The sequence below is a fragment of the Ambystoma mexicanum genome, chromosome 11, assembly GCF_040938575.1.
Source record: "Ambystoma mexicanum isolate Mex_15411 chromosome 11, UKY_AmexF1_1, whole genome shotgun sequence".
In the NCBI taxonomy this organism is placed as follows: Eukaryota; Metazoa; Chordata; class Amphibia; order Caudata; family Ambystomatidae; genus Ambystoma; species Ambystoma mexicanum.
In genome coordinates this window covers 292,711,761-292,724,127 of record NC_090934.1, presented here as the reverse complement: position 1 = coordinate 292,724,127, position 12,367 = coordinate 292,711,761, and the positions used below count along the sequence as shown (strand labels likewise).

General features: G+C 45.0%; 1 protein-coding gene across 1 annotated transcript in view; it reads left to right on the top strand.

Annotated features, from left to right (window-relative positions):
• Positions 1-12,367, top strand: part of LAPTM5 (lysosomal protein transmembrane 5) — a 148,015-nt gene that overhangs the window by 24,660 nt on the left and 110,988 nt on the right. The window contains exon 2 of the mRNA XM_069623021.1: positions 8,802-8,892. Coding sequence (XP_069479122.1) covers positions 8,802-8,892 — 91 coding nt within the window. The remainder of the gene's footprint in view (positions 1-8,801; positions 8,893-12,367) is intronic.

Genomic DNA, 12,367 nt, shown 5'->3' with positions numbered 1-12,367 from the left:
GATTAATTTTAAACCTTCTAGCGATCACCTTTTTGTTTTGCTTTAGTCACCCTGAGTAGGAAGGGTATGCTCAGATGGGGGTCCCGAACCTGCTGGGCCTAGAGATCCAAACTGTACCTCACTGATGAAGTCCAATGAGGTTGAAACATGTTGGGTTGCTTGTGGTCTTGTACAGAAGGGCTGTGACCTTGCAGTTCAGGCTGGACTGCCCCTCTGGTGTGGGACCATGCCTGATTTGTAAATGGACTTTCCACTTTCTGTAATGGTTTAGCAGGTTAAAGAAGGATGGTCTGAAGGCTTGCCCAGAGCTCTGCTAGAGGTTGAGATAAATTCTAAACCTTCCAGTCTCCTCCTGTTTTGTTTGACCTTTCTTAGGGAAAGTCATATTTTTGTCTGCTAACTCTCAAGATCACATAGGTCTCTTTATGACAACTACATGAGGAAGAGACCCTCACCCTTTGGTGTTTTAAAAAAAAAACGTTTACCAGGCGAAATATGGTTTTCCTACCATATTTCAGTACAATCAGCACCACCTCATGATGTCTGGAAATATTGACATAAATGCTAAATTGAGTTTGTGGAAATGGGTATTTGAATTCTTCCAGCCGCGTGAGAACAACACGATTCTATTTGTGGAACATGGCTAGCCCCTGTTTCCTTCCAATCAAGTGATGTCAAACCCCACCGAGCATTCAGATTACTTTATCAGTTATGAAGCTGTTTCAGATTCAAAAACACCAAAGATGCAAATATTTGGTGACGTAGGAGGATGGGAAAAAGTAATTAAAGTATTATTCTTTCTACACCGTTGCGCATTTAGAGGTCACCTGACCTAAAATGGAACAAAAACACGTGCCAAAACATCGAGCAGCACGACCCTAGCTTTCAAGCTTCAGGGCGCCCTTGTTACCCATCAGTGCGTATGTTCTGCTTGAGAAAAAACCACATTGCTGCGCCTTCTTGCATCTAACCAGCCTTCTACCGCATCTCCGAGCGCGCATAAATTGCACACACTACATGCGCTTGCACACCTCGTGTTTTTTTGCCATTTCACTGTGGTTTGTTGAAGGAAGGTTTTCTAAAAATATTACCAGCAAACCAACAATACGCTCATATTCGCAGTGGTGTCTGCCACCCACTAATGGAAAGACGCCCATGTTTTCATTATGCCTTAGCCCCCTCCAATTGGGAGACGTTCATGGTTTCAATAGGTTTTAGCACTCCCCAACCAGCCACACTGAGGTTAAACAGTGGGCGTACAGGAAGTTGCCACATGCCCCTAGAAGAGGCTTCCACATATCAGCACTCACAGAAGCATGGTGGGGGAGTGCAGGAGCCAATGGATATCTGGGTAGCAATGAAACCATTTATGCAAACACATGTGTACATTATATCCAGCTTTGTATGGTGTTGCATTTAGTTGCATGCCACGCGCCATAATGTTTAATGAGAGCAATCATGCTGCATGCAATCACAGCAGGCCCCCATTAAACCCTTAGGATGATGCAGGATAAACCCTGGCTGACCTAATTCCTCAAAGACAGTTGGGCCCACGGGTCCTCAAACCCCAAATACCAGGACCATATGGTTCCCTTAAGGGTCGTAAACCATGCCTCAGGCTATTTAAGGCATCCATGAGGATTTATGCTGGCCTTCTCAAAGGTTCTATGCAATGGCGGCTGTTGAATCTTTGAACTGGTGGGGTGTAAATGTATGTGCCTAATATGCGTGAGCAACCAGGCCCAGTGAGGGAGCCTGAAACAAACCAAACTGGTTTGGGGGCTTCGCCCCCTGAGTCTTTTAAAATAATGGGTGAAAATGGTGCATTTTACAGACCTTTTGGGGAATAAATGTGTAAAAAATCACACAGTGTGCAATCAATATTGTATGGTAGCACATGAAAACCCCAAAAGATGCAAGTTACCAACAGTGCCCATGTCCATTTCCAATGCACTCTCATTATGCCTTTGCCCACAACACATGCTAGTATATACACTACTTTAATTCTGGTAGTGCCCATACATGTGCATGCATGCTGGACCAATATATGGTAGCATTGCCATATAAAGACTCCAAACCAGTAAATAAATGCCACGCCACAGAATGGAAGTATATCCAGCTGGCTAGATTGGCCTACATTGGATGTAGGCTAGTGACAACACATGTCATGTTTACTTTACATTTGATGCACAGTAACTGTCCATCAAGGGTAAAACGAAGTCAAGTGTTATTATTTGGATAGACTGGCGTACATTCAATGGCCTGTCTAACCAGAGCTGTCAACTGACCTGTGACTCCCAGGTTTGACCCACAAAAAAACAGAAAAACCTTATGACCTCAAACGTGCCAGAAAACCTGCAAGCAGGGCAGGCTGAGAAAAACAGTAATCACTTACTAAAGTGATCACCGTTTTACATGCAAAGCAAACCTTTCATCACCATACCATGGCTTTATACTGAGGTCTGCCTTTGCCAGTGACACAGCTTTGATCTCCTGTGATCTCCTAAAGTTGGCAGATTTCGTAACGCAGAAGTGTATGGCCTTGCTGTCACATCTCCACACATAAAAAATAATCATGCACTGATATACACGTTTTTACAAATGTGCTAATTGTAAGTCCAGATGATTCTGTTTGTCCCATTACTACATACATCCATTACCGATGTTTCAATTTGTCAACAAAGTCACTGCCAGTAAACACTAATTCCCACAAGGCACTCCAGTGCAATCCCATCACTTTTAATTATCTATTAAAAGTGAGGTAAACAAGATGACTTTCTAGTCTTTCAAACTAATCACAAATCACATCTAATTCTTAGCTCTATTGGGGCAAATTCACGTATCTATGCTATTAAACACTATTAGAAAAATGTAAATCAAAGGGAACTATGTTTGTTTCTAATTCCAATAGAATTGCCCTCAATACCGTGGGTTCATTTTGTCCTTTGTGAGATGGACAGATATGTACAAATGATGCCCATTTCTGGAGTGCAATGGATAAGTGACCCTCGAGCCATCTGTGAAAAGCTGGCATCTATGGGTAATAACACTTGCCATATTTGTTTTACCCTTGATGCACTGTAATTGTTTGTGCATTAAGGGTAAAGCAAAGACAAGTGTTATTACGTGGCTAAATTGGCTTACATACAATGTAGGCAAGGACAGCTTTAGCTCTGGCAGTACCCCAGGCGAAACAAAGTTTGGTGCGCTCCCGGGCCAGCACAGAAGCTGCAAGCTTTTCTCTTAAATAGGGCGGAGCCAGCCCCTGCCTTGGGAGGGCTTATGCCTCCCAATTTGAGGAGGTTGAAGGAAGAAGGCATCACTCTGCCTTAATGTCTGAGTGCTAAGCCCTAGGCTCTGATGGAAATTGGGTACAACCAAGATCAGATTTCTCACATAGGAGAGCAGAATATTTACATGTAAACATCCATTACCATGGCAGCTGCAGCAAGCATACACTGGCAGAGAACAAAAGCCCACCCAGCGATAATAACACCCCATAGTTCTCAACCTTTCACAACTGCTTGAGATAAGATGTGCACAACATTCCATAACTTAATATTAACTAATTAGGATTCTCCAATAGGCCAATTTGCAGGCTGTCATTGTACTACCAGGTACTGCCCAGAGATGTAAACGAGTTATTACAAACCCAGTCATTCTGCACAGTTTAATTGGCAAAAGCGCATCTGCTTAAAAGTAAACATACAATTCATCCTCATTCCAAGAGTGCTGTAATGTATGCTGTAATGTATTATTATGGCAAATTCACACTCATTACAAGAAAGTGATGTTGGCAGGTAATGGGGAGGAACAAGCTTGCAAGCTAAGTGAACGAGTGTCATCTCGGGCCTCCGTGGGGCCAAGCTTGTTCCTGTGAATGGTAATTTATTGGCTACGTTATCTGTGATACATCCTATTCACTTTACTGTCATTTACTACTCCAGTGCATGATCCATGAATGCACCCAATCAATACTCTAGCGCTGGCGTTGGGCGAGGGTAGCATGGTATTTGCCCACATCTTCTAAATACAGTGTTTGGCAACCAAGAAAGAAACATCCGAAAGATGCTTTTTGGTATCAACATTTTATAAATATCTCCCACCAGATAGTTTAGCAGGGTCGAATGGCAGAGTGAAGTTTATTATGAACTTTTGCCCACCAAAATCTCGAAAAGCTCATGACATGCCATGCTAGAAACAGGCATCCCTGACTCCACACCACTGCCAAAGAACTGCACAAATATGTTTCAAGAGCAAAACAGCATTAATTGTTGTTAGGGCACTTTGAATTGGCTGTGATTTCGAATTATGTGATACGTCTTTTGTGACGGAACATGAATTTTTCCATCGTTCACCCCGTAAGCCCATAGACAGCCATTAGAGTTGATCAGAAAAATGGAGTGGGGAACCCCAAATGGAACTGCCAACACAGTCAGACATTTTTTGAAAAAGAACATCAACAAATAATCCACCTCTCTAGAGCTAAATTGTTGTCAGCCTGTGAGACCTTACCTTGGCAACCTGCTGTCTACCAGCACGATGATTTGGGATGCATTAAATATAGCACAGGCCCAAAATGGAAGTCCATTTGCCTGTGAATCCAATGTATATAGTGCAAGTGCAAATGCAATTGCACATCGGCGCTGCCATTTCCTCAAATTGCTATTTGCCATGATGTGTGCGCCATTTCACTTTTACCTTTTGGACTTTGGATATTCCAACACATTCCAAGATGGCGGCCTGCACTCTGTGTTCTGATCTGCTTGGTCCTGGGCCCCCATTGGCTCAAGCACTACTCTTCATGGGCCAATGAGAAGCCGGTAGGCTTGGCTCGCCCTCCTCCGAAGGCCCGATCCTAAGGCCCCTGTTTGTCTTCCTGTTTGTATACAGGTTTGCACGGTGAGCCCCTGGTCGCCTGTGATTTTGTGTGCCCCCCACCCCCTGGTCAAACTTTCATTATCTCATTTGTATATTGTATTTGCATGCTGCTGTTGCCCTACAACATGGGGTAGGCACCATGTTCTTGCCCACCGATTTGACACTTGCATTTGTGTGCTGCTGCCACCTTGCAACATGGGGTAGGCACCATGTTCTTGCCCACCGATTTGACCCTTGCATTTGTGTTCTGCTGCCACCCTGCAACATGGGGGAGGCACCATGTATTTGCCTACTGCTGGACCTTTGCATATATGTGCTGCTGCCACCCTGTAACAAGGGGTAGGCACCATAACATTTAAATAGGGCACTTATGCCGCTGCCGTAATAATGAGAGCCGGTGGGGCCAGTCTTCCAATGCACCGCATGCTCCCATTATTTTCTGGTACATTTGTTGCAGAGGCTATAGGCAAAAGAAAATAATTGTCTAGCGGGGAAGGTGCCCCTGCCAAGATAGTCCACCATGAATCTAAAGGACACCGGGAACTGTGGAGACCTGTCGAGGTGAGTTGGCAGCTTGACACTTTGGCAGGAGGACTGTGCTTCCCTGCCCATAGTGGTGGACCGCCACCTTATTTGTGTTGTTGCTGCTGAATCTTTCCCTTTCACACTCGCCATGGCTGGGTTTATTGTGCAACAGGAGTTGCAAAATTGATACAACTTCACTTGGTGTACCCCCGTCCACCCTCATTTCCCCCTGCTGCCTCTCTAGGGGACAACCCTGGAGCCCATACCCATATTCTCCACCTTTCAACTCTCCATGACTCATTTCAGTCATTATCTGGGGACAACCCTGGAATTCCCACTATTTCCCACACCTCTGCTCCACCCCATTCCTCTCCAATTCCATGTTCGCTTGCCACGCCCTGACTCATCCTTCCCCGTTTACTGCTCATCCTCTGATGAAGCCAGACCCGTCCTGTCTCCTTTCACTTCCTTGTATTGTACAGTGAACATTTCAATATCGTTACTTTCATAACGTCTGTTATGCAATGCAAGAGGTACAGTCTTCTGCAATTCTTCGAGATGCTTTTATAACTGCAAGTTGATCACAGTTTCCAATCCACCTAGAAAGGGGATTCAAGCCACCATGACATGAATGGATATCTTCACCAAGTCCAAGGATAGATGATCCACAGGCTCCTGTTCTTGAATGTGGGCAAAACCGAGATCTTGAATGGCGGGTCCAACAAAATCATGACTTCCAATAAACTATGCTCCTACCATGGGTACCCCCAACTCCAATAGCAGCTTCCAGGAACCAGGGGGGGATTCTTTTGACAAAGGACTCACAATTGGCCCTACTTAAAATGCAGTAGTGGATAACACGTGCTATCTATCATCTCTACATTGGAGAAAGAATCCCACCATGCCTGACTTCCAGCACAAGGCAGAGGCCATCCAAGTCCTCGTCCTATTTGGACTTGACTATTGCAAAGTCCTTCTGAAGGGGGTGCTCAAATGTTTCATCAGGCAGCTGCACCCAGCCCAGAACACACGAGTCTCTATGGTCCTGAATCTGAAAGGCAACAGCCGCATCTTCACAGGTATGAAAAGCCTCCCATGGTACCCACTCACGCAAAGAGTTGAATTCCAACTCCTGTCGACAGTAAAATGGTTCTATTAGCACACTGGACTCATATCTTTCCGAAGAGCTGAAATGGTGACCAATGAGTAGCTTGAGATTAGCCAAACAGGACAACTTTGCATACCTACATAGAAACACAAACATAGAAGAGGTACCATGCTTGGGAACACCGACCCATAAAATGGGCCAATCTATTTTTAAGCATGAGGCTCCAGGAAAACCATTGCACACGTTGTAGAAAATATTTGTTTCCACCTCTCGCACCAAATATCACTATCACTCGGTTTGAAAGATCGGACCGGCGCTTGAGCCCTTGTTCACTTACACAAACTTGAGAAAATAAAACTATGCATGCAATGTAGGTCAGCATTGTTGTTTGTAGCTGTCACAGATTGTCACCTAAATGGTGTTTAACTTGATTGTGATTTGTGTTTTTGGAGCATGGACTATTGCCACGTTCACACATGCTACAAGTGTGTGGTCATAAGCTAGAGCGTGTGGCCTTGTGTAGGGGACCTTATGCCTAGCAACGGAAGTTGAGGAGATCTCTGCCTGATACTGATCGCTCTATTGTAGTGTTCAAGCTGCCCACGCAGATCTGTTCTGGAGTCATTTTGCATGCGTTCATTGGTTAGTTTACTTTTTCTATTGACGTTTCTGTCAATCATACCATGGCTAAACCAAGGTAGATTGTGTGTGTCTTCATTTTATACCACCTTTTCTTTATTGTTGAACAATTAAGAGCACTTGGAGATAGGCAAACATTTGGAATTGTAGACACTTTCTCTTTGGTCCATCCGGAACATGCTTTATTTATTCATAGAAAAATGAAACCAAGCTCTTCTTTTGTTTTCAGTTTTTCTTTTGTCTGGGGACATGCACTTTTTTGCACTTTCAGCATTATCTAGGCTAAGCATCTGCATAACTGCCATCGCTACCAACGCACCTGCAGGTGCAAAAGATGTGTGTCACCGGATGCTGCCTGGCACTTTTCCACCTAACCCTCTGCTTACCCTTTTGCCTTTTTCTGCACTGCACTAATATTGTCTAATTTCAACTCTTGCATCTTTTTCTTTTGACCTCTCCCTCTAAAAATAATTCAATTGATAAGTATATATTTATATATGTAAACTAGGGTTGTGGTGTCCCTGTAGTTAATGTTTATAGTATGAACCTTTGACTTTTGCGAGTATTCTTTTACTAATAACCTTTGACTTTCTGAACAGATCTGTCTGGAATGTTCATACAAACTTGCCTGGCACGCTCCCCTCTCCACAAAACTGAAACATTTGGGGCAAATGTATCCAACAACAGTTCAAAAGCTGTCAAGCGTAGAAAGAAACGCTGCGTTTGGACTAAAGCCCATTCATTTGCTCATAGAAAAGAAGGTGCTTTCTTTGAACAGGCGCACAGTGAAAACCGCCGGACGGATTTGCGCCAGAAACAAGTATGGCAGAAAGCATTGTAGTTATTCCTTATTTGCTTTCTGTGAATCCAGTCAATAGTGACATAAAATTGACAGAGAACGGAGTGACTCTGGCAGCAAAAATCTTTTGTGTATCTCCCATGATGCATTGTTTGGAGCTGAGGCAGTTGTTTTCCAAAAGCAAAATTCCAGCGCCATCTTAAGAATGTGCTTTTGAAAGGAATGGAAACAGGAAATATGTTACACAATGTATGTTATTATTTAAAATTAAAAATACATGGTGGGTTGAGCTGTATGTGGCAGGCAGAGACGTTATATTATGCTACTATGCTTTTGTGCTGCGCTGAATCACAACCGTAGTGGTTTCAAAGCACTGTTCCTTGCCTGTGTTTTATTATGCCCCCTTGCGGGGAAAATATGGGGAAAATATGCATACGTCAGTCTGCTGGAAAGATGAGCAAGAGTAAAGTAAGGTGGAGAGAAAGTGGGGAGGGAGGTTGCAGACCCGGGAGTCATACATGGTGGACTCCGGAGGGAGTCATACATGGTGGATCGTTAACTTGCTCAGGAGAATAGGACTTTGTATTGAAAATGTCCCTGTATCCAGAATGGAAAGTCGGTCTCAGGGTAGTATGAACGAAGCCCACCTGCTCAACAGTCACTGGGGAGATGGAGAGAGCTATTTTCGTGATCTGGATTCTGAAAGACTGATCTGAATCCTGTCGATTTCTGGGGTAGTGGGGAATGGAAGCAGCAGACGATCCCCTTATGGGTGGTCTGACCACTGTCGGGCCATTCAGGTGATGATTAATTTAATTCGACGTCTGATCGTTTTCACTCTTTTCTCAGGTGATGAGCGTACTGCTTTTGGTGCTGCATGCTGTGGAAGTGTCCACTGTGAAAGGAAATGGAGTGTCCGCCCACGACTACTACAAAATCGGTAAGTCACCTGATGAAGTCTTTGATCGCCAAAAAGCAGAGTGTTCATAAACGGCCGCCAAGGCCTTACCATGTGGGAGAAGGGTCAATCTGGATATTAAGTCTGGTGGTAGGGCATGTGTAAAGATTGGATTACCGTGAAAAGATGAAAATTAAAAATTTATTTTGGTCGAATTGCTTTAAAGATGTTGTGGGAAGAGACCCGCTGCATCCCTATCACTTCACATACCTTAACCTATACCCTTACCCCACCCCCATATCCTTTTTACTAAGCATTTTTTTAAACTGTGACAAATTCGACCAAAATAATTCGGTCATTTTGCAGTAGGCATATTCGAATTCGATCATTTCTGCAGATGCCATAAGGATTCAGCGTCAAGTGCACAATCGCGTTCTCTGGTTCTAGAAAGGTAGAGTGAGTGGGATGTGTGGTCACTCTTTTGCTCTCAGTTTGTACGTGTTGTTTTTCTACAGGTCAAGGCCCCTACCGTTATGAAGGACTAATAAGCATAAGTATTGTGTGCCACTGTAGCATTAACATGTCATTTCTGCCCTATTTTACTGTTCATGCTTTGGGAAACCATAATAGGATTTGTGAATGATGACGGAGCAACACTGCCTGCCTCCAGCATCCTTGTCTAAGAAGAGCTTTCTTCTTTTATGGTTGATATTTTTAAATACCCATCTCAATTAAAATCCCTTCAACCCAGTACTGCTCTTCATCCTTATTGCAACTCTGGGCAGGTAGTTATACATGAATGGCTGCTTGTTTTGGGAGAGGGGTCTTCTTCTTCCTCTGGAAGAACGCTCCCTTGTACTTCCCCCACCCTTAGACACACCTGGGCGAGTTATGAATGAGCAGTGGCCACTGCACAAGGAGCGTTCACCGCTGCACGCGACTAGTTAGCCATGTTCGACGAAGCAGTTCATCTTAGAAACTGCTGCATGAGAAAATTCCCAGGCAGACTGGCCCAGGACTGTGAATGGCGGACACTGTGCTGGGCCAGCAGCACTCAAAAGACTGGTGCCTTTTTCAGAGCCGTGATGTTTCATTCATTTTATGAACCCTACTGCATTTCCAGCCTAAACCCCATTTCCTCTCGTCTTTACCTGCAAGTACCTCCCACTTCTAAGCTCACGTCCCTTCTCTGTTCACTGTATGCTGGTCTAGCATGAATCCATCTTTGTTGTAAGCAGGTCCTAGTTTGCTGACCACAAGGAATGCCCCGGCAGGGAAGGCGGTGTGGTAGGAGACTCATAAAAGTACCAGTGGCTCTTTTATCAGCCCAACACGAAAAATGTTAATGCCCAGGGTCCTGGCTGTAGGATCTTTTCAGCTAATTACCGCAGAATATGACATTGAAATACTGCTCTAGGATACCCACCGCAGTCAGACAGAGCAGGTCGTCGTCTTCTGGAAATCTACAAGTTGTGCCTTGAAGGGGATTTAGAAGAAAAACTTGCACGTCATGCAGATTTGGAGTTTTTCAGAAAACAAACACGGTGGGTGATATTATATGCATTCAAAATGTTTCATGAGGGGTTTCAGTAGTCATTGCATGAGATTTGCCGATCTGTGCACAAAGAACATTTTAGTTTGGGCTCTTTTCTGGCATAGCAGCAATAAATTACACGCTGTACCACTGTGCTCTGGAGCTAGTGGGCAACCAGGAATAAGGCCTAGAGCAAAGAAAATGTCGCCGAGCAGAAAGCGGCAGCATTACAACAGCCAAATATGAAACAGCATATTCCTGTGTGGAGGCCACTACAGAGGGGCCAAGCCAGGCCAGCTGCTGAACTGGACCCTCTGCTAGGAACCCCTCAAGGAATATTTGGCTCCTACATGAGGTTTGTGACCTTGCCCATGTTTCACTTTCCTGATTTCCGAGCTGAAGCAGAGCCTCTTGTATGAGGCTAAAACCCCCTGGCTGAAACGTGTCTGACACATCTAGTCAACAAACGATGCACAAAGCTTTCGTTGACTTCGCTACAAGGTAGGCATCAACAGAAGCAAGCAAATACAAGAGAACAGATGCCCATTGCCCAACCATGCCCTGTTCCTAGGCCTCAGTGGATAAGCAACCCACGCTACCTTCAGGCCAGAAGGAGTCCTGCTTCCAGATACCACTGCCTAACACAAATGCTGCGAGATTGGGCCCTAAACCGCAGACGTTTCTATCAACACGAGTAGACATGACCCTTTTATCAACCGAAAAGGCCTCGCATCCTGTAGCATCAGCTGAAATTTCAGATGCACTGAACACTCGAATACCTGTCCTGAGATGGTACCTAGAGCCGACATGCTGACCAGCCCGCACACCGCTTACATGCGCATACATTGGCACCAAGTGTGGCGAAGTGCGAGAGCTGCCACTTCAGACTTCAACTTGACAAGGGGGGTCCTGGGAGTCTCTCTGCCAGACATTAGTCCTGGGTACGAGAGACTTACCCAGAGTCTTTAGCTCACTATCTTTCACAGAGAAGAAATATCCCAAACATATCAGTCTTTGTCCTGCCCTGGGGCAGTCCAGCACCGAAATGCTAGGCAATTCTCCTCTGAACAAGAGTACCAACAGCATCCCCAGACACGTGTTTCGGTCTGGTTGGACCTCATCAGTAGGGAGGAGCTGTGCCTCTCTAAGAATAGTGAGCAAGGGGTCCACGTCTGGATTCCCCTAGTAACTTAGGGTGAGACCCAAAGTTACTTAAATATGCAAATTGACAAGGGGGGTCCTGGGAGTCTCTCTGCCAGACATTAGTCCTGGGTACGAGAGACTTACCCAGAGTCTTTAGCTCACTATCTTTCACAGAGAAGAAATATCCCAAACATATCAGTCTTTGTCCTGCCCTGGGGCAGTCCAGCACCGAAATGCTAGGCAATTCTCCTCTGAACAAGAGTACCAACAGCATCCCCAGACACGTGTTTCGGTCTGGTTGGACCTCATCAGTAGGGAGGAGCTGTGCCTCTCTAAGAATAGTGAGCAAGGGGTCCACGTCTGGATTCCCCTAGTAACTTAGGGTGAGACCCAAAGTTACTTAAATATGCAAATTGACAAGGGGGGTCCTGGGAGTCTCTCTGCCAGACATTAGTCCTGGGTACGAGAGACTTACCCAGAGTCTTTAGCTCACTATCTTTCACAGAGAAGAAATATCCCAAACATATCAGTCTTTGTCCTGCCCTGGGGCAGTCCAGCACCGAAATGCTAGGCAATTCTCCTCTGAACAAGAGTACCAACAGCATCCCCAGACACGTGTTTCGGTCTGGTTGGACCTCATCAGTAGGGAGGAGCTGTGCCTCTCTAAGAATAGTGAGCAAGGGGTCCACGTCTGGATTCCCCTAGTAACTTAGGGTGAGACCCAAAGTTACTTAAATATGCAAATTGACAAGGGGGGTCCTGGGAGTCTCTCTGCCAGACATTAGTCCTGGGTACGAGAGACTTACCCAGAGTCTTTAGCTCACTATCTTTCACAGAGAA